This window comes from Falco peregrinus, chromosome 2 (assembly GCF_023634155.1).
Source record: "Falco peregrinus isolate bFalPer1 chromosome 2, bFalPer1.pri, whole genome shotgun sequence".
NCBI classification, from domain to species: Eukaryota; Metazoa; Chordata; class Aves; order Falconiformes; family Falconidae; genus Falco; species Falco peregrinus.
The window spans coordinates 20781775-20807574 of record NC_073722.1 but is presented as its reverse complement, the minus strand read 5'-3'; the positions used below and the strand labels follow the sequence as shown (position 1 = coordinate 20807574).

The 25800-nt window shown below is 38.5% G+C and overlaps 1 protein-coding gene and 1 long non-coding RNA gene across 5 annotated transcripts in view; both read right to left on the bottom strand.

Moving 5' to 3' along the window:
- SEC24D (SEC24 homolog D, COPII coat complex component) overlaps window positions 1-12792 on the bottom strand; it is a 58271-nt gene extending 45479 nt beyond the window's left edge. Inside the window, exons 1-6 of one of the 4 annotated variants that reach the window (XM_027794840.2) lie at window positions 12771-12792; window positions 7637-7831; window positions 5538-5664; window positions 3340-3488; window positions 1004-1267; window positions 112-233 (exon numbers count right to left, since the gene is read on the bottom strand). In XM_027794840.2, coding sequence (XP_027650641.2) covers window positions 112-233; window positions 1004-1267; window positions 3340-3488; window positions 5538-5664; window positions 7637-7787 — 813 coding nt within the window. In that variant the 5' untranslated portion in view covers window positions 7788-7831; window positions 12771-12792. Of the gene's footprint in view, window positions 1-111; window positions 234-1003; window positions 1268-3339; window positions 3489-5537; window positions 5665-7636; window positions 7832-10821; window positions 10841-11160; window positions 11261-12770 lie in introns of those variants that run through there. The other 3 variants (XM_055797985.1, XM_055797986.1, XM_005243127.4) reach the window with 3 other exon arrangements.
- A 5796-nt stretch (window positions 12793-18588) lies between these two features.
- LOC129783850 (uncharacterized) overlaps window positions 18589-25800 on the bottom strand; it is a 65389-nt gene continuing 58177 nt past the window's right edge. Inside the window, exon 3 of the long non-coding RNA XR_008745887.1 lies at window positions 18589-18678. This is a non-coding gene — a long non-coding RNA (uncharacterized LOC129783850). The remainder of the gene's footprint in view (window positions 18679-25800) is intronic.

Below are 25800 nucleotides of genomic sequence, written 5' to 3'. Positions count from 1 at the left end.
TAAAAACACCCCACCAACTAAAATAAATACATTATTATTATCACTGTCATTCCGTTACCTTAAATATGGCAGAAATTTACTTTTATAAAAAATTAGTGCGACATTACTCACTGGGCTTGGAATAGAGTCAGGATCGAGCTTCTTCTGAGGTGGACCTGGGAGCTGTGCTGGACCCCCAGGAAAAGCACCAGGATAAGACAGCTGAGATCCTGCCATCTGAGGACCATAGTTTGCTGCAGAGTTACAAATGATAATTCATTTAAACTATTTAAGTTATGTTTTAACATCATTAACACAATTTTAAACTTTTACCATAAAACTCACTGTTACTCAGCTAAACGCAATTTCTCCTTCCCTTCTGTTTTCTGCAAGAAATGGATTACTTTGGCTCAGTGCAAGACTAGGCGTGACAACTTTGGCTCCAAAGTTTTCAGGTACATGCCAAGTAGGATGGTTAGTAGAGATTACCACAGTTACTCAAACCAGGCCATTATATTAGTGAGAATCTCTCCCCTAACATCAGTCAATGCAAACTGGTCTAGTTAGCTGGCTTTTTAGTTGTCAAAATAACTCTTTTACTCGCCTATGACAGGTTAAATAATTGTGTTCAGTTACAATTCTTTATTGCTATAGTAAAGTAATTTTGAAAGCTGCTTATGATAGACAGTACTGTAAGATGGAGAGCAACCTATACCTTTACAGAGTATAAGAAAAACTCCTTTCTGTACCGTACTGCACCTTTACCTATTACTAACCAAATAGTTTTGTTCCTGATCTGACTTAATCTCCTTTTCCTTGTTCCAGTCTCAGAGTGCTAAACTTTTGAGGAAAAGCATAGCCTGCCTTGAATGTACTGACAATGCGTATCTTTCCATTCTACAAAAAGAGGATTCAACGTTCATTTTTCCAAGTCAGCAGAACATCAGCTGAGAATAGCTGCAGTTCCACCAGTGATTCCCCATGCATGTTTTGTTTTTAATTGCTAACAAACATCCTTCCTTACCTTGCTGCGGATGATATCCAGGCCCTGAAGGCTGACCTGAAAGCTGTGGCAAGTTAGGATTTGGGGGGACAGGTCCAGGGATCCCATCTTGTCTGGCCATAGGAGGCAACGATGGTTGAGCACAAAGGCCACTATTTGCTGGTGGAGGAACTTGTGATCCAGATGGTAAAGTGACTTGCTGCTGTGTCGGTGGTGGTGGTTGTGGACCCTGAAAAGATGCCGGATGCCCAGAAGACATGCGAGAGCTTGGAGTAGTGCCAGGACCTGTGTAAGAAACTATGTCAGCCAAGTCAAAAACAAACACCTACCAGCTCTGCGCGGAAGGTGTTTTATTTTTGCTCAATACATTTACAACCTATAACAAGTACTGTATCCCATACCAACCATGCTGCATTATGAGGATTCTGAATGCCTGTTCAACATAACATATCTGACCTCATAGTTTAAGTCTGAACTGATTCAGACACTCAATATTATTTCTTTTGACTCTATTTTCAATAAAAGCCTGCAGCTGGGGTGGATGGGAAAAGAGAGAGGGAAGCAGCGTTTGACAATTCTTGATTAAATACACATAAATCACTATTTGCTTTTGTAATAATGTTTAATTTCATAACATGAAACAACATTCTTTTTGCTTAATAATCAATTTCTTTTACATGGCATATTTTTGTTAGTCTGCTATTTGCATTTCACCATGACAGGTCTGATGGAAGATAAATCCACTCATTTTATCTGGTTTACAACCATCTTCTGATTTCGATGTTAAAAGATGAAACACGTGGGAATTATTTTGTACACACTGGTGAGGAAGAGTTTGTTGTTTATAAGATCCAGATTCCAATAAGAATCAAAAGGAACCTGGAAACAGGTTTTTTTGAGACTTAAAACCTGTAAATACTTACTATTTTACAAAACCTCCATCTTTTTAGTCAAACTTCTCCCCAAAGATCTATGGCAAAATAATTTTCAAGAATGCTAAAAAAATAATCAAAATCAGGTTTGGAGCAAAAAGACCAATGTGTTACTATACAAATACTGAAATGCATCTTCTGTCAGACATGTTAACTGAAAAGAAAATGTCACATGCAAAACACAAGCTCAGGTTCTTGGCTGTTACAAACATCACTCTGGCAGTTTTATAAGCTGTGATTTTCAGCACTCTGTCAAGGTACATCAACTTAGCTAAGGAAAAAGAATAAAACCCATCATGGAGGCAGAATTGTAATGTAACTGTTTTACATGGTCGGAAGGGTATCTCAGACTTCTAGCATTAAACACAACAAGCAAGAACATTGTATTTTACACAATTACTGCTGAAGGCAATATAATGAAGGCAGGAAGCAGAAAAAATCTTTGCTCTAAATAATATGAATTGATAAATTTGAAGTGCTCTAGAGGTGCTAGGCCACACTTCATAATAGAAGTGTATAAAAAGTATTTTTAAAAGTATAAAAAGGTCTGAGCTAATTGTACACTTGCAGTTCAGTACACAAGGCTGAATTCAAGTCTAAATTAATTTTTCTAAGGGGAAGAAGGTAAAAATTTTGACAAGCAATTGTACAGAAGGTCAGACCCATGGTAGGTTTCACTTAAGTCACACCAGCAACTCATAAAGCCAGGACAGCAACAGTGATATCAGTGCAGCCTGAACTGATTCACTTTTATGCATATCTTACAAAGAGATCAACCATCAAAGTGATCCTCATGAAAAAAAAATTATTCTCCAAAACACACTGCCCTCAGCAAAACAAGATGCTAACTAAATTCCACTCTTTTTACAAGAAATGGTACATTTCACCAGGAAATACTCAGGAAAAGCTAGTACAGCCAAACAGAAAACTAGTGGTGGGAAGTAATTTGCATAGAAGAATCACATGATCACATCTTTACTTCACAGCTCAGGTTTGAGATGTTTTAAGCTCAAAATAAATGCAAATAAATTTAGATTACTAAAACTATAAGATTTGGTCAAAAAAAGAGTAAGATAGTTTAAAAACAGAGAGAAACTCCAAAAAGCTGAGAAAAATGAAACTTTGTCTGCATATTATTGCTCATGCCTTGGCTGTTACTGACCGGATCACCAAGTAGTTTGAGAAACAACTGGTGAGATTAGCTGACTTTTACAGAAGTTTCATTCATTGATTCAGAATTAATCCAAGAATATTGGTTTAAGGAATAGGATAAGATTAAAAAAAAAAATCTAAGATAAGCAAATGACAGCGGTCAAAGATTTCATTTCCTATTTATACAGAAGTTCAGTAAGTTTCTAATTATCATAGTCTTAATAGCTTTAAGTCAATTTTAGGAAGTCAATCAGGTCAGATAAAACTGATTACCATAGCTATTTATCTGCATGCTGTTGAGCTGGTTAGCAAGTTGTGTCGTAGATGAAGTGGATGCAGTATCTGGGTAGGCTGGTTGTGACTGATGACCGTAGGGAGGATAGGAAGGTCCTGTATTGCTTGGAGGTGGAAGGCCTTGAAACCTAAGGTGAAAAATTAGCAAAGTTATGAAAAAAAAACAATCATCACCCCATCTAGATCTCATACCTTCTCAAGGGTGGTGCTGAAACAATTAATTAGGACAGCCAAACTCTTAAAGAGAGTTTGCTCATATTCTGCTCAGAAAACAGTCACGAAGCACAAAAGAGATTGCACACTTGTTAAAAAAAAAAAAAAAAAAAGACAGTACATGTTTGTTTGCATACTTCTTAGAATCAAAGAAGAGCAAGTATGTGATGGCAAAGGGAGAGTACTAGCAACTCTACAAAAGCTTGAGGATTAAGAAACACAAGGTTCTGAACATATTGCATCACTCCATCCCCTCTCCATGCTTATAAAGGAAGATTCCCTACCAGGGATGAGTGAAGAGGTTTAAGAGAAAAATCTGTGAAGAGAAGAAAATAAAGTGAGAAACTGTTAAAGAGTTTCCTGTAGTAGAGGAAAAAAGAAGATGCCGATAGGGAAAAACTGCTTCATGATTACCAGATACAACAAAACATGAATGCAAGAAAACAAACTAAATAAAAGAAAGTGGTAACACACGTGGCTTATAAAGATACTTTCTACCAGACTATTTCACTCTGGAAAAATGAGACCTCCCAGAGATCTACACTGATTTTCCTATGACCACTTCTAAAACTGAGGAGGGGCCTAGCTACTTCAAGAGAAACAGAATACACTTTCCTTGAATCATTCATGTGGAAATGTCCTGGTCTAGAATAGCAGCTCTCAGCAACTTGGAAATAAAACAAGTTCAGGTGAAAAACAGTAGATGTGCACCTGTAAAGGCAATGACTGGAAGCTAGGAAAGGGAATTAGTATTTTGCTGGGTTGGTCATGTCAACTCAATTCTCTTCACCTTGTTTCTTCTTCTTCAGGACAACCACCACTTCTCCCCATGCATTAGTACATTGTCTTTTACAATTGATCACCAGTCTCTTTGGGTCCTCCTTTATACACTGATAACACACAGCCCATGAACAGGCTTCCCTATTTTGATGCCTAATAAAACATATGCATGGCTTTATTTGAAGACAAATAACTGTACAACAACTAAAAAGCACAGAGGCAGATTAGGACTTCAACCAACTAAAACAAGAACATTATTAAACAGTGTCAGGTTCAATAAAACCAAAATAGCTATAGGTACACAAACTGATTTCGTCACTCCTGGGAGGCAAGCAAAATCGTTAACATTTGACAGAATTAAATAAAAGAGCTAAGCATATTTACCCACTTCCTACAACCTGCAATACAACCACTGTGTAATAAAGCTTGGCTATCCCCTCGTATGATCATTTTTCCAAGATTTTTCTTTACAGCTTCCACCTGTCCCTGTTTTCTCCCTTCCGTACTCCTGTCTCCACTTCTTCCTGTAAGCTCTGGAGGCAGGACAACAGCACTTCAGACTGACTATGAACAGTTTATCCCAGACCTAAGCAAAAGGGTAGCAGTCATCCATCTGAGACAGTACAACAAAGCTGTGTTATAAAATGTCTTTAAAGTACCCTATGGAGCCTTGGCTGTGATCCCACAGTGAAGCAAACACATCCTGACAAGGCCTGGGGAGTTGGGAGAACTACAGATACAGAGACATGGACCAGCTTCTAGTCAGAACCCACGGGCAATTACTGATTTTTAAATAACAACTTCTGGGTACCTCACAACGAAGGAGAATTAAGACATGAGAAAGTGAAGAGAAAAAATGTAACTTTTATATTAAACGGCACTTATAACACCTTGCTGCTGCTTTGAAGCAATGGATCTAAGCCCAAGAAGAATAATTAAAAATAAAACAACGCATGATAAAGACCTGACTTGCTGTAAAATAGAACTTAATCAGATTACAGATCACAGTGTATGATCTGGCAGTTTAACACAGTGAACTGAACTAGAAGATCTGGTTCAGAATTGGAATAAGTCAGAACTGCTTAAGATAAAAGAGATGCCATACTTAAATATCAGTGAAGCAGCTGAAGAGAGGTAACAGAGATCAAATAGCTTAGATCTCATGTATAATTCTTGAAAGTCACCTATGTGGCTGTTGCCCTGGTGTATTGGGCCCATTTTGGAAGTTGGTCTGGCTGAACTGATGTGTACCAGGCGGGGGAGGCCCAACGGGAGCTGAAGATCCAAAAGGCACAGTTGATTTTGACACACCTGCAAAGGAAGAGGTACGTTTATGTAAGAACTCTGTAAGAAGGAAAAAGATCGCCAAAAAATACAAGTGTACGGCCCTGCTCTAGCAATAAGAATACCAGCTCTAGGTGGCCCTGCTGGAGCAGGGGTGCTGGATCAGATCACCTCCAGAGGTCCCTTCCAACCTCAGTTATTCTGTGATTCCATAAGAAAGGACAGATTTCCAGTCAGCTATAGAAGCAGATATGAAAAAGAAAAGATAGCAAAAAGGAAGCGAATAGTAGTTGGTAACTTGCCAGCAAAAGAATCCAAGATGGACAATAAGAAAGAAGCAAGCATGAACAAACACACCCTGCAATTTAATTTGGGACACTGGAAATTCCCTGTCACCCAGTTATCTTTGTAAGTAGAAGCAAGGGGTCCCTTTGATTTCAGAGAGCATTGTCACAAAGAAAACTTGGAACAACCTTAAAATAAAATAGCCTCCACAACGCAGAACCTGTAAACCTGCTAGAATGATTCTTAATTCAGATCTGCAACAGTGACTATGAAGAGACAAGAATTCATGTATACAGCAGTGTGGAATAAACAGCTTTTAAACCTGTATTTCTTGAATTATCTTCCTTCAAATTACTCTAACATAAAAATGTGTTTGGTACCAAAACTGATATTTTTCCATAGGATTCTAGTAAGCCAATTACCAGAACTAGTTCTATCTTCTGACCATATTCAGCATTGGATTAAGGTTAATACAACTCCTGCTGTCTTTAATAAGAAGTTTTAAAGAAAAGGGATAAAACTTCTTTTTTTCTGTTTTCACGATAACACAAAAACCAAGGACAACAAAGAATATGTAAAAAATTCCAATATACCTGGATATTTATTCTGTCATTACTCCACCATCTCAAATACTAAATTTAATGTAACATCACAACCTGAATGTTATTAAAAATTTTAACAAATAACTTTTCTTAGATGCCTTAGAGAATACTTCAGACATCTTTACTATTTTAACTAATGTTCCCCTTGACATCAGGCAAAATACTGAGATGGTCCCTCTTTCCTGCATCCCTATCTTAGCTATGTATATTAGTAGACTTACAGAAGGAAGAGGAAACCTTACTCTCTGGATAATTTCCACAGCCCAAATCCACTAGTCTAGCACACCCACTTTGACTTTACTGAAATTAGACCAGCATAATTTACATACAGCAAAACAGGCTTAAATTCCATGCTCTCAAATTTTGGTGTTTCTTTTTTAAGGGTCAGCCACCCTATACTCATACATTATATTTCTTGAAAGGTCTGAAGCCACATATCAGTAAGTTAAAATTTATGAAAAGAACAGACAAGGACAACCATGTTTAACTGTTTGATCTCAATTAGATAATCCATACTATGATTATGCTGGTAGAAGTAAAGTAAATATCCCCTTTTGCTTGTAATTCGCTTGCACCCAAGGTGTCCTTCCTCAGAGACAGTCTCCTGAGTGGTTAGAAAGCAGATGGGCTCTACTTACCATGCATCACCCAGTAAGTAAGCTTAAGCAGCAGAACACCAGCTGATACTCACAGGCAAGTTTGTGCTCAAGAATTCAGTAAGACAAAGGTCCGGCTGTGAAGAATACAACCTATATCTGACAGCTTTTTTACCATTAACATGATTAACATTGAGTTGCAAAATGTTTCTCTATTCCCAGAAATCATTCATTTTGTATTTGGCTGTATCAGGAATTACAACAGAGCATTAAGCACTCGTGTTTATTGCTTCCTGGACAACAGAATTCACACACAAATGTCAGATACCCACCACCACATCTTACATCAGCATCTGAGCATCAACACCACCAGTACAGACAAAGCTAGTGCAGGATCCTGTTGCAGTAGCAGTGTAACACTGAGCATTTTGTGCTGACACAAGTAAGGGAAAAGAGATGCAAAATACCTTCATTGAAAAGCAAACTCTGAAAACACATTTTAAGCCATATTCATACCTGGTTGAGGTGCTGAGTAGGAGGAATTAGGGTCCCCATAATGCCCATAATGAAGTGAAGAATTAGGTGGTCCAAAACCTGCAGAAAAGCCTCCTATTCCTGGCTGGGACTGGGAATACGGAGGAGCTGCAACATAACCTTGTTGACTCATGATGGCAATATTCTCATTCCAAGTACTGGATCCTCCTGAAGAATCTGCAAAAGAGAAAGTGACACCTGATATTAGCCTTCACTCTTTGTGCATTTTAAAACGCTATGAACCATGTTCCCAAAACAAAACACATATCTGAGGGCAATAAAAGGACCTTAAAGTCAGGGGGAAACAGTGGCTTTGCTTGCTTGACTGGTTGGTTGGTTAGTTTCCTCAGCACTACCACATACTGCATGAACTGAAACATATCACTGAGTTTATCTGAGTGGGATTCACCTCTTCAAGGCCCATGGAGAGAAAAACTGTAAGTAATGGATGCGCAGGTGGAAGAAAAGTCTCAAACTGCTCTCTTTACTGGGAAAACCTAGACTTCTACTACACCTGAAAAATACTCTGAGTCCTGCTCCCCACATACCAGATATCCCAATGAACACACTGAAGGATCAGGAAAGGCAGATTGACCAGAGTATTAAGCAAATCCTTCTCCTGGCTTTTTTTTTTTTTAGAGAAGGTACAGCACCAGCTTTCCATCAAATCTTCTACATCAGCCCCATTCCAAGCCAGTGAGGGAAGATATCTTGCTTTTGATGCCGGTGAAACACAGAATAAAGCATAGGATAGAGAGATCCCATTTCCAGCTGTCTTCTGCATTACTGGCCCAGGCCTGACCAGCCTTTTTACTGCAGGACTCCACAATATGACACAATGGGGCACAAGGTATTCCACAAATGAGAAGCTGTACTCTCAGGGCAGCATGGTCTCAACAGTACCATATGTTGGCCTTGCTACCACCAGGCATCTTTTCCCTAAGCTTTCACATCTTCAGTCTGTTGTTGTTAAAGAAAGAAAAAATCAGAATTTGATTAAAAGCAATTCAGAAAAAGTTTTCTAATGATGACACCATTCACAAGACATGTGAATAAGACTTAACCAATAAGACATTTCTTTCTTGCAGTCAGATTTTGTTAAGCAGGATAAAGTAAACTTTTAGAAAACTTTCAGGAAAGAGTATTCTGATAATTGCAATCGTTTTAGAACTAGAAAATCAGAAGAATCCTGCATTATTAAACCAGATCACTGCATTTCATAAGACTAGTGTTCAGATACAGCGCCCTTGCCACCAAGGGATTTGAGGTTATTGAAGTTGTACACTTTGCAGCCTTGATAGCTAGCTTTCTCTTTTCCATGTGAGAGAGATGTTTTTATTTTAACCTCATATTGAATTTAACAAAAACAAATTTTCACTAAATTTATTGATGCCCAAATTAAAACCATTTTGAGAAATGCTAAGGATCCAAAGCCTGAATGAGCACTTACTACTTCTGTAGACTCTGAAGTCAGGCATCTCCAAAGAACTAAAGATACAGGACATAAACTAGCATTTTAGATGTTAAATTATCATTTTAAATAGCTTTCCTAACCACATATACCTCACATTCTTAGGCTTGAGCCATGGAGTCATCTTTGAGCATGGAAGCTGGATTAAAGTACATCAAGAACTGTGGTCCAGAAGCCCACAGAAAGGCACTTCAAAATCACACGCAGCTTCAAAAAACAGACAAATTCATGCTGCACTGGTACATGTCAGCAGAGAAAAGCTATCCCTATCAGAAAAGCCATTTCTAGGCTTCTCGTGTTAAATATACATTTCTGGAAAAAACCAAAACACAACAGTTTTACTAATCTTCCACGTCAGACAAGAAATCACTTTGAGCTGGGTGCAGGGCCTAGCTCTCCTCACACACTGCCCGTGCAACCCTCTAAACCACACTCCCCAATGTAGTTTAAGATTTCTCAACTGCAGTATTAAACTGCTTCAGATAGGTAATCTGAGGGAGTTTTCTTCCATTTGTTAGTTAACAAGGTAAACACAGGGAGAAGGAAAAAAAAAAGTTTAAACAGAGGCTTTGTGCTGCCATCCGTACTTTCTTCCCTCCCCCACCCCCATCAGAAAGGACGTGGCAGTGTGAGCTTTAGTTGCTCCAAAAGACAGTAAGTCTGCACTAACTTACCTACACACTAGCATGGACATATACATCATATATATCTTTGTAATCTACATAAAGGAAAGTATTTTCACTTAGAGACAGCTGCAACAGCCAACACCTTTAGCTGTGACAGCATCCAGGGGAAATGACTTCCTCCACAGCTTGCTTACTCACAGAGACACAAAAAAAACCTTGCCACGTCAAGCTTCCCACAGACAGCATAAACATGCAGAGGTTGTGCTGAAAAGAGACAGGAACTCTAACCATAAGAAAAATAATCTAAGTTTATCAAACACAGTTCCACATTCTATTTAACACTGAGCATATTTAATCCCTTCGCAAAATATGTATATATACCAACACACCATGGACACAGTTTGGAGGCAACACGCGAAGTATCACCCAAGGTTTTGGTTGTCAGGTTCTAACAAGAGACATGCAGATTCACTCTGGAAATTGCATGACAAAGATCAGAGGATTTGCTAAACTCAGATCTTTCCCTGGGTTTGTTTACTGCAAGTGTCACTACATAGGACACAAAAACTTCCTTCTCCCTGTCTCTCTCAACACTAGTTTACCTTACACTGCATAGCCTGAGGAGCAACATTCACACACACACACTCCGTGATTCAATTTACTGCTATTACAAAATAGCTTGTCATCTTGGTTTTTTCAGAGGATCGCTGTACCTGTGCAGTGCTCTCCTGCACTGATACCACTGTGCAGATGTAAAACTCCACTCTGTGTGTGCAGAAATAGGACAACGGAACCAAAACCTGAGGATCACATTCTTGGTTCACTGAGGGTGAACTATTAACATTTTATTTCTTCAGAGACACTGTGCATGGTACCATCCACTGGGAAGAGGTGCTGTCCCTCCCCAAGCCAGACTGCAATCTCAATCTGGCAAAAAATCTTTGAGGTGTATGCACGTATCTACACGCACATGTAGAAAGAACGGAATATAGCTACACACGTTATGCTTTGTATTTTTTTTTTAATAGCACATTTTGGATTAAGCTATGAGAACATAAGCTTAAACTTACTCCAATTCAGTGCCAAACCCGCAAACACGTCCTATCACCTCCTACCGATGCAACGTTTCCCCCCGCCTCACCTAAGGATCCCAAGGCGCTGTAACAGGGCAAAAGGTCTCCCCACCCGCCCGGCCCTGCCTGCCTGCCTGCCTGCCTGCCTGCCTGCCTGCCTGCCTGCGAGAGGGGGCGGCCCACCCTGCCGGCTCCGAGGGGCAGCAGTCCGGCTGCTCGCTGCTCCCGGTCCCGCACCCTCCCGCCACTGCCGCCGCTCCGCTCCCCCCGTCAGGTCCCGCTGACCCCTCAGGCGGCGGCGGGCCGAGAGCGCGGGGAGGCCGTTAGGACCGTTACCTGAGGGGGCGCGCGCCTCCGCCGGGGCACACTCACTCACCCAACTGCCACGTCTGAGCCTGCCCGCGCGCCGCCGCCTCCCCCCCGCCCCCCCCGCCGGCGGGAGCGCGCCCGACCCCGCCGCCCGCGCCTGCGCAGTGCCGCCCGCCGCGCAGTGCCCTCCGCGCCCGCCGTGAGGCGAGAGCTGGCGGCGGCTGACGCTACTGCGGGCCCGCCCCGGGGAAGGGCCTGGAACGGACCTGGCAGAGGAGCTGCGTCCCGGAGGCGGCGTCCCACAGAGAAAGGCGCGGGACCTCAGACCGACCAGAAGCCCGTATGGGCTGCTCAGAGCTGCTGGCATCAGCTCCTTTTCCGTTCAGCATTAGGGGTGAAATTCCTCGTTAGACACAGAAATGTCCTAAAATAGGATACTACTTCTCATATGTGCTTTAAAAACACGTTTCTACCTGTGGCTATATATATAAGCCATATATATATATATGTATATATGTAAAATTATGCCACCTGAATATCTAGAGTGAAATACAATACAGGTACTTAACCTGTTTGCATACTCTGGTTTTAGTTACTGTTCAAGTACGTTTAAAAATACTACCTTGATGACAGGAGAGACTCAATGTTTTTGTAATTAACACAGTAGAAACATGGGTGTAACACGAGAAAGGCGTATTGGTAAAATGACCGTTCTTCCCAGGTAACAAACATTCATTGCGGTGTTAAAGTATATATATAAAAAAAGAAGGCAGCAGAGGATTAGCGGCAAGGAAAAAAGCCTTCACTCAAGGCAGCTTCATAACTCATATGCATGTGGAATTCAGGCTTGATAGGCTTTTTATCCTTTGAGTGTCTGTTCTACAACTTTAACAAAGCTTTTGAAAGTACTGCACAGTTTTACGTGGTGCTAAATCTCAGTAACAGCTACCTCCGACAAGATGGTCGAAAGCATTCATTAGTATACAAAGTAATCCAAAACAAAATTCCAGTGCCTTTGAAACATGTCAAACTGAAGGTACATGGGGGCATCCTTTACATCAAAGGCTTGTAAGAAGCCTCCACAAGCAGCACAAAGTGGGCAAGAACAAGCCTTGGCCTGCCTTCATTCTCACTATCCAGAGCTGGATTCACCACTGAATAATGTAAGCTGGTTTTCTACATGCTATCAGAGCTGTTGGATATGTCACAAGAAAATCTAAACCGTTTCAAATCTCTCACAACTGTCTAATCAGAATGGAGAATTTAGTCCATGAGGTAACAAGCAACAGTTAAACTGGATGTGGTTTTGGCTGCAGAGTATCCACTCTTTCGTGAGCAGGATGCAAACCATCGCCTTTCGTCATTGCGGTGCTGCAGTCTCACCCATCGTCCCTCTCTGTTTTGCTGTTCATATGGACACATATAATTCCCTTCAGTTATGCAAAATTCCTTTAAAATACCATGCCACTGAGGAAAATAACAGCTTTAAGTTTGGACATTCCCTGTTTTATTGTGGAGACAGGTGGGTTACTGTCCCACCACTCCTGTTGTGTCTAGCTCGTAGCTATTAACAGTATGCAGCTGCGGATAATTCAGCACTGAAGAATGGTGCATGCACTTGGCCACTGAATACTTACTATCAGATTTCTCCTCCCTGAAATCAGCAGCAGTGAAGCTGAAAGATGAGATCAGCAAAAGATAGCAAGGAGAAGCTGTGGCATCGTCAGTTCTTTCCCTGTTTCAGGCCTGCTCTGGAAATTGATCAAGACATTTCTTCTTTCGAGGAGTAGCTTCGCTTCTATTATCCTCTAGCCTGCAACACTGAGACAAAAGGCACTACTGTGTCACAGTCTGGATGTTTTGAAGCTGCAAGTAGTATTTATCCACAGTTTCCACCTATAACATTAAAAGTAAGTTAAGGTTTTCAATTTCAGAAATGTGGAAAAAACATTAAAGATTTAAGTGCATTCCTGGTCTGGAAAGTAATTTCATAAAAATGAGATTGCAGGATTGCTAAACCGTAGTCACTTCATTTTAATTAAATCATTTAAAAAAACCTGTATGATCTGAGAATCAGACTGGTTTATGCTCTATCATCATCATCAATACGAAGATCTTGTAAGGGTTAATTACCTTTCTTAACAATCAATTTATCCTGAAGCCGTACCTATGCAATGCTGCTGAAAACTAATGTGATTTCATATATTTCAGACCTAATTTGGAGCTAGTGCTGGTTAGGTAAAAAAAGTATTTGGGTAAATCTATGTGCTTTTTTCAACTATATTAAAAAATAGCAAATCCCCTGAGTCTAAAATCTCACTTTTAAAGTTCTCACTAGAATTTTTTCTGTTAGTTCTGAAACAAAGAAAACACATAGTCATCCATCAACTTGGGAGATTATTGGATACAGAACCGATAAAGGCTCTGTTGAAGGCTAACTCAAATATTTCAGAAACCAATATTATTTGTTTATTTTTATTATTTTAATCATTTGGGATTTATCTGTTCCCTGAAATTGCTACTGGAGGTCTATATAAGCCCCGCACGGACAAACTGTGCAGAACTCCATGTCTCTTATCACTTAGCACATTGCATTAAGACAATGTGTGATTCCAGGAAACCAAAATCCTAACCCAACATTTTCATTTAGAGGATGTCTGTGAAGTACAGCCTTAGCACAAGCTGCCAGGAAGAATCAAAACACCACCATGATACATTTGAGCTACAGGAATGTATTCCTCACGGTGATAGCTACAGTACAGCTTTTGTAGCAGTTAACAGTGATGGCATTAACACATAGCTGTGACAAGACAAATATCTGCAGTTAAGTGGTATATAAATGGTTTTTAAAATCAAAATATATTCTAAACCATTCTCTAGGGGAAGATGTGGGCAACATTAGGTATGTTCTTTAAAGAAAAGACTATTTAATCACAATAGTTCATAAAACTCCAAAGATTCTACACTTTAAAAGGCTTTTTTTTTGCTGAAACTGTTTTTCTCCTTTTAATTACATTTGTATGTCCTGCAGATAAACCAACAGGTTTGCCTTTGGACAACATTAGAAGGGTCCAAAAAGCTGGTTTTTAACTTTTACATAAAAAGATAACTTTCTTTTCCTCTCTTGCTTACATATAATCCCTAAAATCTTTAATGTTTTGTCTACTATATATTTAAGATCTATGGAAAACAGTTTACAGTTTAGTGTAAAGCACTTTACAAGCAAAATGGAAATTATTATTTACAAAGGTTGTATTTGTTTAAAATTAAAGGAAAGACATCAGTGGGAAAAAAAAGCAATCACATTTTGAAGGGATTACGTTTTTCTGAAAAAAATAATAGTGTGAATGTGAGGTCAGATTAAAAGATGCTAAATCAAGGAAAAGGAAAGATAATGTTTCAGGAAACAGAACATTACTGTAGGAAGAAATACATTGGTGTTGTGATTCAGTTATTCTTCTATAAAAAACTAAGCACAATCGGAACATAAATAAGGGTACAACAGAAGTGAATACTGATATGTTGATTAAACAATCTCAATGACAATTAGAAAATATTATTAGAGTGCACCCTTTAAATACTGCCTTATATAAAATGAAAACACAGAATAAGGTTTTCAGAGTATTAGACTGATATAGCTGCTGTTATTCAGGGAAAGTAATACAGAAATGTTAAAATCCTGGGCATACGTTCATTGCTATATATATTTTCTCTTCAGTAACTGGTGTTAATAGATTCTTCCTACAGTGACTATCCACCATCATCTAGCCCTGTTTCAGCTCAGGCATGGGGCCACAGTAAAGGAACAATTAATTCCTTTTTTTTTTCTTTTTTTTTGAGCAGGTTGTGAGTCTGAGTACCCAGAAACAAAACTGGGCCTGGCCAGCCAGAGGGGCCACTGGGACACAATTAGGAATTGCTGGGATTGCCCAAGTGATTCTGCCTTTTTCCTCCTGCTAAGTATTGACATCCAGCTTCACAGCGATGGCAAAGCCTGTTCTACCCCTCAGGCTGCTTTCAGCATACTGTACACAAAGAGGTCCTGACACCTTGCCCTCATTAAAATTTTGAAAATATTTTTAGATGAGGAGTGTAAATCCAATTCCAATTCATAAACTTATATTCTGTCTGTCTGAATTAATCTCCAAATTCATTGAGACTGAATATTACTCTCCAATCCCTGCTGGGAACTGAGCAATTTTGTTGCAAAACAAGAGATTATATTTAGGGGAGAAAAATGATATGCGATTGAAAAAGTGTTTAATGCTATTGTTTGCCTAGTAGAGACTCTGGGTTTTATGAAAAGGGCACTTGCCTGAAAGCCAAGGTCCCGATTTCCTGTTAAGTTGGTCCCTATTAGCTAAAACCACTTTCTTTCCCTGCAACTCAGTAAAACAAAAATGGTTATAAAATGCTCTATGGTCCACATGTGGTAAGTTCTATGCAAGTCACACATTAAAAAAGCAAATGTGCTTTAGAAAACTGACTGTGGCTGCATTTTTTAAAAAAGACTTTCCGGCTAGTTCAAGCCTCTGGATTTTTCAGTATCTGCAAACTGTGAGGCTCCTCTACTTACTCCCACTGATTGTTGCTATTTTGGTTTTCTAATGAAATCAGCATTCTGGCAACTCGATATGGAACATTTACAGAAGACAGATAGGGTGTTCTGAGAAAACTGCTGTGATGTTTCAGTTGGGGAATTTCAATTATCTTTTTTAATTAATTTAGTGCTAAGATGCATGACAGTGGAAGATTGCACTACCAGTTCTTAAAGACAAAAAACCAAGACTTGATTAGCCTGCCATAATTGCTACATAACAAACTGTAACATAAAAACCAAGATGAGACCTTCTTATTATAATGTGATTAATAATGTATGATATATAAAGCACTGTGAATAAACATTAAGCCATCAGTCTGAAAAAGGACAGCAGAAAGTTATACGATCCTTTCCGTGTTTGCTTGCTGAATATATGGAATTTCTCAGACTTAGATATGTTTCACTTTTACATTCAAAAGCACCTGAAGTAGCTTTACTTTCATTGGCTGTCATTTTACGTTTCCTGCTCATGTATAAAATTTCTGATGTGTTAGTAGAGTCTTACTACAGAAGAGTACTCAAATAAGCTTAATATCATTTAAAAACCCAACATAGCTGAGTTAACTCTTCATAGAAAACTAGTCTTTTGGTTGATTTACTCAGTTTTCTCATTGGAAGACATGGGATGAATGTACAGTGTGTTTTTTCCATTTGTCCAGTTAATAACGTGGTTGTATTTTAGCCAGTGCTAGTAAGCATTAAATATACTGTTAATATAGTCCTACTGTTAGAAAGTCATACTTGTTACATGTCATTGATTGTCTACTGCAACTCATGTGATATTATTTCCTTTCTTTGATCAGCTGATCTCACAAGCAGGACGAGATGTTTTCTATTCAGTAGCACTGACAAATACCATAACCATTGGATGAATCTGTTGCATAAGAAAATCAGCTATTCAACGTCACTCTGAAATGAAGATGCAAATACTTCTATGTTTATTTGCACTCACATTCACTGTGCTTCTGCTTTACACCACCATTAATGCAGAAGTAAAAAAATCCACCTGAGCATGGAAAAATAACAGAGGTACTACATGCCAGAAAAGCATCTCTGTCGTTTGTAAAAGTATCAGTATTGATTACAAGAACATTTTTCAAAATACTGGTTTTGTGCTATTTGGATACCTTTAGTGTAAACTAATTGATGCCTTCCCCATCATTAACAAAAATAAACATCAGCATTAAATCAAAGAAAATCAGATTTAAATTTTAAAAGTATTCATCAAATTATTTGTTTATGATAAATGCAACAAAGTGATAGAAGATACAGCTGGCATGAAAATAACAAAGCACAGCAGCAAAATGCTACATCAAGCTTGGTGTCACAGCATGCATACTAGATTTGCCCTGAGGAGGCACATAAAACAGTTGTTCAGGAATTGCAGACATTGGCAGTCATCTGGAAATCTGGCAGATCCATGCCAACACCAGCTAAACATCACATTATCACCAAAAGCATAAACTTTTTCCAGAAGTCTGGAAACTGGTTCCTGGCAAAAAGATGCAGTGCAACAGGCAAGGATGTAGGATTGGCAGGGGTTAAACATCAAGGTGTTTTTGGAGGGCAGACTTTTCAAACATAATCTGCTCCATTTGGAAAGGAATTAGTTATCAAAGTGAGAGTTGGAATTCTTGTTCCTGTAGCCAGGAATGAAGATATCTGGATTGCTTTTCAATCTATTGCAGTTACTTGCGTGGGGGCTAAGATTTTGTGCAGGGAGGTCCTTGTTGTATCATCTTTGTTGTTAATGCTTCTCTGTTAAAAATCTAAAAAGAACCATCCAGATAGAAAGAGTGAGCAATGCTGTTAGCATTACGCAGACATACCGATGCCATAGCAACTTTTTATGTACTGTCCTTTCGTTAGATGCTGTAGTTCAGACACTAACATCAGACTTGCTGGGGCAGACATTGAACAAAATACTTCACTGTATTTGTAAAGTGAGTGTTAGAAACTGCTTTATAAATCCTACAGCTCGTTTTGTAGTACAGAGGAAAGAAGGAAGAACAGGGTACTACAGGAGGATTCAAAGATCCAACTAAACACAGAGATTTTTCAGAAGTTCAAGCAGACTTCTTAGGGTTACACTGTCTAGTGGCTATTTTCCCCATTTGACAGGCCCAGACCAAAAACTAAATGTGAATTTTCAAGTGTAAAAATGGAAGCCAAGGTTCCCCAGACCCATACCGTATTATAACTCAGTTGTTCCACTGTTCCCATTCTTTTTTTCAGTACTGATAAATCCAGTCTCATGAGCCTTCCAAGTGACAAACAATACCTGCTTTAAATGCACTGCAAAAATAATTGAATTTTATGCTGTACTTCGGCCATGCATGTAATCAGTTGTTGAGCTCTTTAAAAGCAACAAGTCAAAGGAGTTAATCACTTCTATGCTAGCTAACAGGAAACAACATTTAGAAGATGAAACTTGATGCAGGTGAGTATTTATCTGACTAATGTTAAATCTTCAAGATCTCTTCAATCTGCAGTTCCACATTAAACCATCATTTTGCAATTTAGTAGACTATTTGGGCCTAACTGATAGCTCAACTATGATTAAAATATATTTTCTAACTGAATACGATATGGTTACTCTTGATTCATTTCACTGTAGTACATCAGAAGAAAGTTTAGCATCATGTACTTACTTAGCCCAATAAGTAGGCATGAAAATTTGCACTGGATTCTTTCATTAGGAAGAGGGGAGATCATAAAAGCTGACTGTCTTACAATGAACAGATAGATAAAGGGTGTTGTGTTACTTAACTGCCACTTTTACATGACAATTCAAAGAGCAGGGTGAAGCATTATGGCAGAGGTGAGGAACACAGAACACCTACTTACATGCATGCTCCAGGCTCAGAAGCTTTTGCACAGAAGATAAATTTTGATTCCTCTAGGCTCTGTTAAGAAGAATGTGATGCAACATTCCCCTGCCAAAACTGGAAAGAAAATACCGCGTAGTTTTCTTTTTACTTTAGAACCTTTTATCAAAATTTTCCCAACTACTGAAGCCAAATATGTAGTCATCCCATGTCCTAGGAATCAAAATGAAATGGAGATAAGACACCTAAGAGTCTCCCCAAGTCCCAAGAGAAAATCAGTTCTTGCTTGCTGAAACACGGTGATAAGTAAAACCAGCAGTGGAATGACACCTGAACCACAAAGCCTCACTTCACGATTAACAAGAAACAGATAGTTATTCCACTGTCACAAAAAATTTTTCCATGTTCACAATGGATGGTTTTTACTTTTTCCTCAAAACAAAATCTTAGGGAGCCTTTGTAGCTAGTTTGTGTATTCTTTCTTGGACATATTCTGAAATCATTGTCTTTTCATATTTCTTACTGGCCCCTTCCCCAAGACCCCTTGGGTGCTTTCAGACCACCTGTACTCTCAAACTGCCTGCCCCAATCAAAGGAGTGGGAGAAAAAAAGGAAGCTCCTGTTACAGTGTGCAGCTGGGACATGGTGAGGCCACACAGGCACACCTGGAGCCTCAAAAGCCTTCTCAGAACACTTTGAAAGTCCAGGAAGAAAAAACCCCAAAGAGTCTACTTCTCTTCAGCCAGTAGTTCAGGAAGGTATTTCCTACATATATTTCCTGCGTATCTGGGACTGGCTGTGGGAGGAGCAGATAGGACAAACACCAAAGAAACATCAGAGTTCTTGTCTGCAAACTCTTGGCTCATGACTCACGTTACCCATACATTTTTACTCACTGTATTTAATGATGACAGGTCTTTGGCTACAGATAGCCTGTGATACGTTGCCACCTAGGCCACCAACATAGAGAACAGATCTTCATTAATTGACATCCTGACACAGGGAATTGTAGAGTTACAGGGGAACTCTGTGTGAATTTCTATTTATTGTGTTACCAATCAGTAATGCTCAAGTATATCAACTTTGTTTCTGTGTTTTGGAGGAAAGTGGCTTCTTTCGCCTGTTGGGTTTTTTCCCCCACTATCAATCCTAAAACCATAATGATAAAGCCATTACAAGCATCTAGGGTGACACCCACTAACCTAAGTGCTGAGAATTACCCTCCTGGTAGTAGCATGGCAAACCACATTTTCAGCTGACTTACATTGTCTTATTAGTGAAGCATATATAAATGCTGGGAGTGTGATCTAGAACACCTGTCAAATAACAATGCCTGTTACTAACTGCATATGCAATCTGCTCAGGACTCACAGAGAGCTACTTTTAACTTAATAACAAAAGGCAAGGTTGTGACTGTTTCTAAGTCCACCGTTGAGAGGAACAAAGTTCTTATTGCTCTGCATGGGCTACCTGCATTAACACACTTTTGGTTGTGGCTAGAGTTACTATCACTCAGCCTACTAAGATGTGACAGGGAACAAAGAGGTAGGGGCAAGATGAACAGGCAAAAGTTTGACTTTTCCTCAACATCTAAAACTTTGACAACCTTAGATGAGCTGGCATGGAGGTGAGATAATTTGTTTCCAGAGGAGAACCCCAGCAAATTACTTTTCTCCTTCAAGAGAAGCTTGGTTGAGCGCTGTCCTGCATTACCCCTTACACTTGGCAGATTGTAGGCTTAGTTTTTCAGAATGTGACAGCGCAACCCTTTGTATTGCCACTTAGAGAAAGAAATTTCTCAGGTTCTAAAACATGATCAGATTTATTTTATGTTTCTGAGAAAGCAGTTTCTCACACCAGAGTCAGATACAGTACATTTCTCTGCTTCCCCCAACACACTTCATCTGCCAGTCTTGAAGTTGGGGAAAAAAAACCTAAAGCAGGAGTAGTCCTAAAAATGCAACCCATCATACAGTACCTAGCCTAATAAGCCACATTAGGGATTAAAATTTGAAGCCTTTACCTTTACTGGTGAGGAACTACTCATGCCTCTTACGAGTGCAGGCAAAGCTTTCCCATCTGGCCTTAGAGGTAGCTAAAAACTATCTATGACTTGTATTTTTTCTTTTCCCTTCACTAAGAACTTGGTATTACTGGGGTTTAGTACCTTTACCACCCTACGTCTGTATTTTCAGTCAAGCAAACCCTCTTTAGCTGGCAGTGCACTACAAAGTTCCTCATGCAATCAAAACATCTGGATTCTATTAATTTCTCTTGTAGGACAAGAGAAATTTGATGGGAAAAAATGAAGAGCAATCAGCTTTAATGAATGTTAGCTGGAGCCATGCATTTAAACCTTCCATCAATATATTTCATTCTCTTTGTCTGTCATTTTATACCTTTTTTTTAAAATTAAATCCATTCCATGTGGCTCTGTTTCTTGTTGCTTCTAAAGTCAGGAGAACAAAAATTGAGGGTAGGAATTAAGCAGAAAAGTATTTTTCTACCTCTGTAAGGTTTGTGGAAAATGATGTTTAACTTTGTCTTCTAAAGTTGTTTTCACCTTATGCAACTTCTGAGTTGTACTACTACAAGACAAGAAATGTTCTTAGGCAGTGATTTGGGACAATAACATGCTACATTGCCGTACACTACCCAGCTTGCAGAAGCCACTTTAAACAAAAAATATTCTAATTTGAAGGGATATATTAGAAGAGGCCATTTTAACTTCATTTGGAAGAGATTGTATGTCATGTTTTCGTGGCATGGCTGTGATTTTATCTTTTGTTCCATTAAACTAGCTATATATTTACAAGTGGAGTTTTTTCCATATAATTAATAAACAAACACACAAATCAGCACTGTCAATTTCTTTTTCTTGTTTTTTTTCCCCTGCTGATTCTCCCATTTGGCTAAAATCACATCCCACAATAAACTGGGTAGCTTATTAAATTGTTTACAGATGATACAGTTAGAATCTACTAGAAAGCTGTTAAAATAGGCATTTTTTAGGGAACTAATGTTGATTTTATGTGAAAAAAATCAGAAAGGAAAAGAAAATGAAATGCATAAAAAGGAGGAAATCAGACCATCTGGGTATTTACAGAAGTAAAATGCTGCCCATAAATTAGAGATCATGATATGCGCCTCCCCCCCCCCCCCCCTCCTCATTACTAAGGAATAAGTGGAAAGGTTTGCATTTTTAAAGTATCCACAGACCAAGGATACTATTGTAGGAAACTAGGTGAAATGACAGCTTTGCTTTTATTGCTGAATGAAAGACAAACATATGTCTTATTTCTTCTCACACTTGTAGAATATCTTCTGAACTCAGCTACAGAACTATTTGATTTAAATTAGATTTTAGATAAATCCACTTAGAGTAAAACTGTTCAGAATCATAAATGATTACTATAATAAGAAAAGAAAACATATGGACAAGTTACAGTATATGAGGCAAATAAAATTAAGAAGCAGTCACCAAAACACAGAGCTTTAAAGGAATTCAATGCTGGAATAGCTGACTCTTGCTTAAAACTGTTATCTGAGATTAGAGAGTGCCATTTTTTAACATAAGTGTTCCAAGAGAGATTCAGAAAACAACAACCCTGTCAGCCCGATAGCTACATAAAACAAATAGGTGGAAAATATAATATGGAACAGTGGACATCTGGAAAAATATGACTTATCTGGGAAGAGTTAAAAAGGTTTTCTTAAAAGGAAGTCCTGCCTCACAAACATAAGGCAGTCCTTTGAGGGGATCAAAAAACGTATGGATAAGGGTGATCTGATTGATCTTGGATTTACAAAAGGCTTTCAACAAAATCCTTCACAAAAGGCTTTTAAGAAAACTAAGCAGCCATACCATAACATGGCTTAGAAGTATAAGGTAATACACACTGGGAAAAAAGCCCATTAATTCACATATAAAACAATGATCTTTGAACTGAGTATCATCAGACAAGATTTTAAGATTTTGACAGATAGTTCCGTGAAAACATCAACTCAGCAGCGTCTGAAAAAGCAAATCAGGTGTTAGCAGTGTTTGGGTTAGCAACTAGAGAACAAAACAGAGAGCATCCTGTTATTGTACAAATCCCAACTTTGACTGTGGTTTGAAGACTGTGTGGCATTCCAGGCCCCTATCTCAGAAAGGATATAGAACTATATAGGATGTAGAGAAAGGCAATGAGGATAATGAGACAGCTTCTGTATAAAGAATAACTATTCTGTTCTTCCCTTGAGAAAAGATGACTGAGATGGATATGTAAGAGGTCTCTAAAATTATACAGAAATAGTGGAAAGTGTGGCTGGCAATTGCTTGGTCACAGCTTCCTCTGAAGCAGGGGACATCAAATGAATCTGTAGGATCCAGATTCTAAGAAGCGAAGGTGATCATGTCACAATGAAGTTAGGAATTACTTCCTATGAGAGATACTAAAAGTTATGTCAAGAGGAAACCACATGGAAAAGTTAATGGAAGAGAAAAGCATAACTGTTACTAAGTACAGAGGAACTGCATCCAGCTGAAGAAGTTTTTGAGTGGAAGTCACTGGAGGCCTCCTGAGGAAAGTAGTGTGCATATTCCATGTTCTTACTCTCTTCCCTAAGTAACTGTTTCCCACCCACTATCAAAGACAACATTTTACGATAGATGGTCTCACTTTCGTCTAAGTATGGCTTTTCTTAGTTTATCACAGCTCATCAAGGCTAATGTGCTACATTTTTTGATTGGCAGTTCTTGAAAGCAGGTGAGCAGGTGAGGGTTTGACCTTGAATTTTTTTAAGACAGATCTCATCATAGAAGATCTTATACAAGCCAAAGCTTTACCTGTTATTTGGGCACAGATAGATGTTGAGTGAGTTCTGGAATTTGTCATTTACTGAGTTTAGAAAGTTATTTCTTGTGACATAAAATTTATACCGGTTGTTGCCTAGAATCAGATCGTTAGGTTTTAGTGAAATGATGGAGACGTGGCAGTGGTTAAGTGGCTGCGGTTGCCATTAGCTTTAAACTTTTTAGTGGATTTCAAAAAGTATCTCAGAATTTATGCAATTTATTTATCCTATAGAATCCACAGAGACCAAAATGTAATAAGCCCCAGGAATGACTCCACTTTTATCTTGATGTCCACTTTCTGACCAGCATTTAGAAATCCCAAAGGATGCTGAGATGTACAACCAGGTAAGACTAGTATTAAAAAGCAAGATAGGCTGCAGCATAAGCATTTGAGAAAGTCATATAAGGCAAATGGGAGTTGTTAATGCCTATAGAGTATTATTTGTTGGATTAACATACAGGAAGCTTTGGGTCTCCCCATCACAGGAATAGTTTAGTTACAGACTTCAAATATTTTTCTTACTGTGGAGCATGCAACAAATTCTCTCTTAGAAAAAGAAAAGCAGCAATTTGTTTGGAATTGTTGTTATAAAACCCCCTCAATGTACTGAATAGAAAAAAGTTATTTTTCCTACCTTTGTTCTCTTCTTAGGACCACAATTCTTGCCAGTTCAAGCAAGTTTAAATATATCAGGTTTAAACGTCCCCAAAGCTTTGTCATTATACTGGGTTACTTTTAGTCTGAAGATTTTGAGGTTTGTTTTGTTGTTAGTCTTGGGGTTTTTTTGTTGGTTTTTTGGTTTTTTTTTTTAATATTACATTCTTTCCACAAATTGTTCTGGAGTAATTAGCAGTACACAATATTTATACAAACTCAGCAGGAAAAAAAAAATTGTATAGCAGAGATCTTACAGCATCAATGATGTTACCTATTGTTGGTATTACTTCCACAAGCTGATTTAACTACTACAGCAACATGTATTACAATGAGTAGTCAGTAGAACATTAAACAACACTAAGGTATTAAACTTTAAGGATCAAAAAAACTAGCTTACAATGTTGTAGACAACTGTTAATTTTGCTTTTATGATAAATTTATCTTATTTTTTACATGGTGATTTTAGCCAAAACCATTGGCATGATTTTGCCAAATTTAAATCAAATTTAAAGTGCTTGTCTGCTTTTTTGCCTTAACGACAATAAATGGTGGGGGATTAACTCTAAGGAACACCAGCTGCTGATACTTTAGCAGCTGTACGGAGACATTTCATGTATGGCATAAAACAAAATCAAACATATCCTGGTGTTCTGACTGGTTATTTTTTCAGCTGAGCAATGACTAATTAAGATTGTTCAGTCTTATCATTTTACACTGTTCTGTTATATGGTCAAAGAGATAGAACCATCTACATCTAGTACAAATTCCCATCAAATATATGACCATGCAAATGGAGGGGTGTTTCTCCTTAATTTTTCTGCAGTAAGTATATGAACAAGTTCAGAAACAGACATCAGGTTTTATTATTCCTTTTTACTGAAATGATAAAAGAGAGTCTAATACAAGCTCAAAACACCCTAACAGTAACTAAATATATAAATTTAATCATAAATGGATAACATTTGAAGGGCTGACAATTATGTGATTCATATTCCTAAAAAAACTATTTATTTTTTGTGTTTAACAGAGTTTCATAGGGCATTTTTTGCAGCTATATACTTAAGAATTCTGTTGCCATAAAAGAATCTATAAAAACATGCATCTTTAGGCAAAAGGGAGAGAACTGTGTCTAAAATAAGATTCTGCCTAGGGAAAGACTAGAAAACTGTCTGCTAATAGCAACAAATAAACATTACACAAGATAATAAGCAGTTAGCCACCTTGAACTGAGTTATTTTAAATGAGGTGTCTTCACTCAGAGGTTGTCTAGCAAAGTTCCTTTAAAGACATTCCCTTTCTGAGTATGCCTTCTCTGATAGTGTTTTCCTTAAGTATTTAATTATATGGCAAGCTGTGCTTGTTTTGCTTCTCCAGAGCCTTTGACTTCTAGTCAATAAAGAAAACACTCTTCCTCCCATTAAATCCTGATATCTAAAGAGTGACATTTTCCTCTGTTTGATTAGGGAGCTTGTTTCCACCCAGTCTCTGGGTTACCTTAGTGTCTTCCACAGCCTGATGAAGGGCTTAAGTGCCTAAAAGCCTGCCTAGTTTTTCCATCCATAATATTTCAGCTTAACTGAAAATCAGAAGATCCTGTCTCTACTATGATATTTTGCCTAATGGTCTTTAAAGAACATGGCTGTAGTGTAAGGAAGCATCACTCCAGGGACACTTAATTGACAGATACACAGGCTTAGGTGTAAAGGCTCAGTGGTTACCAGCTACTCGGATGCAAAGTCGT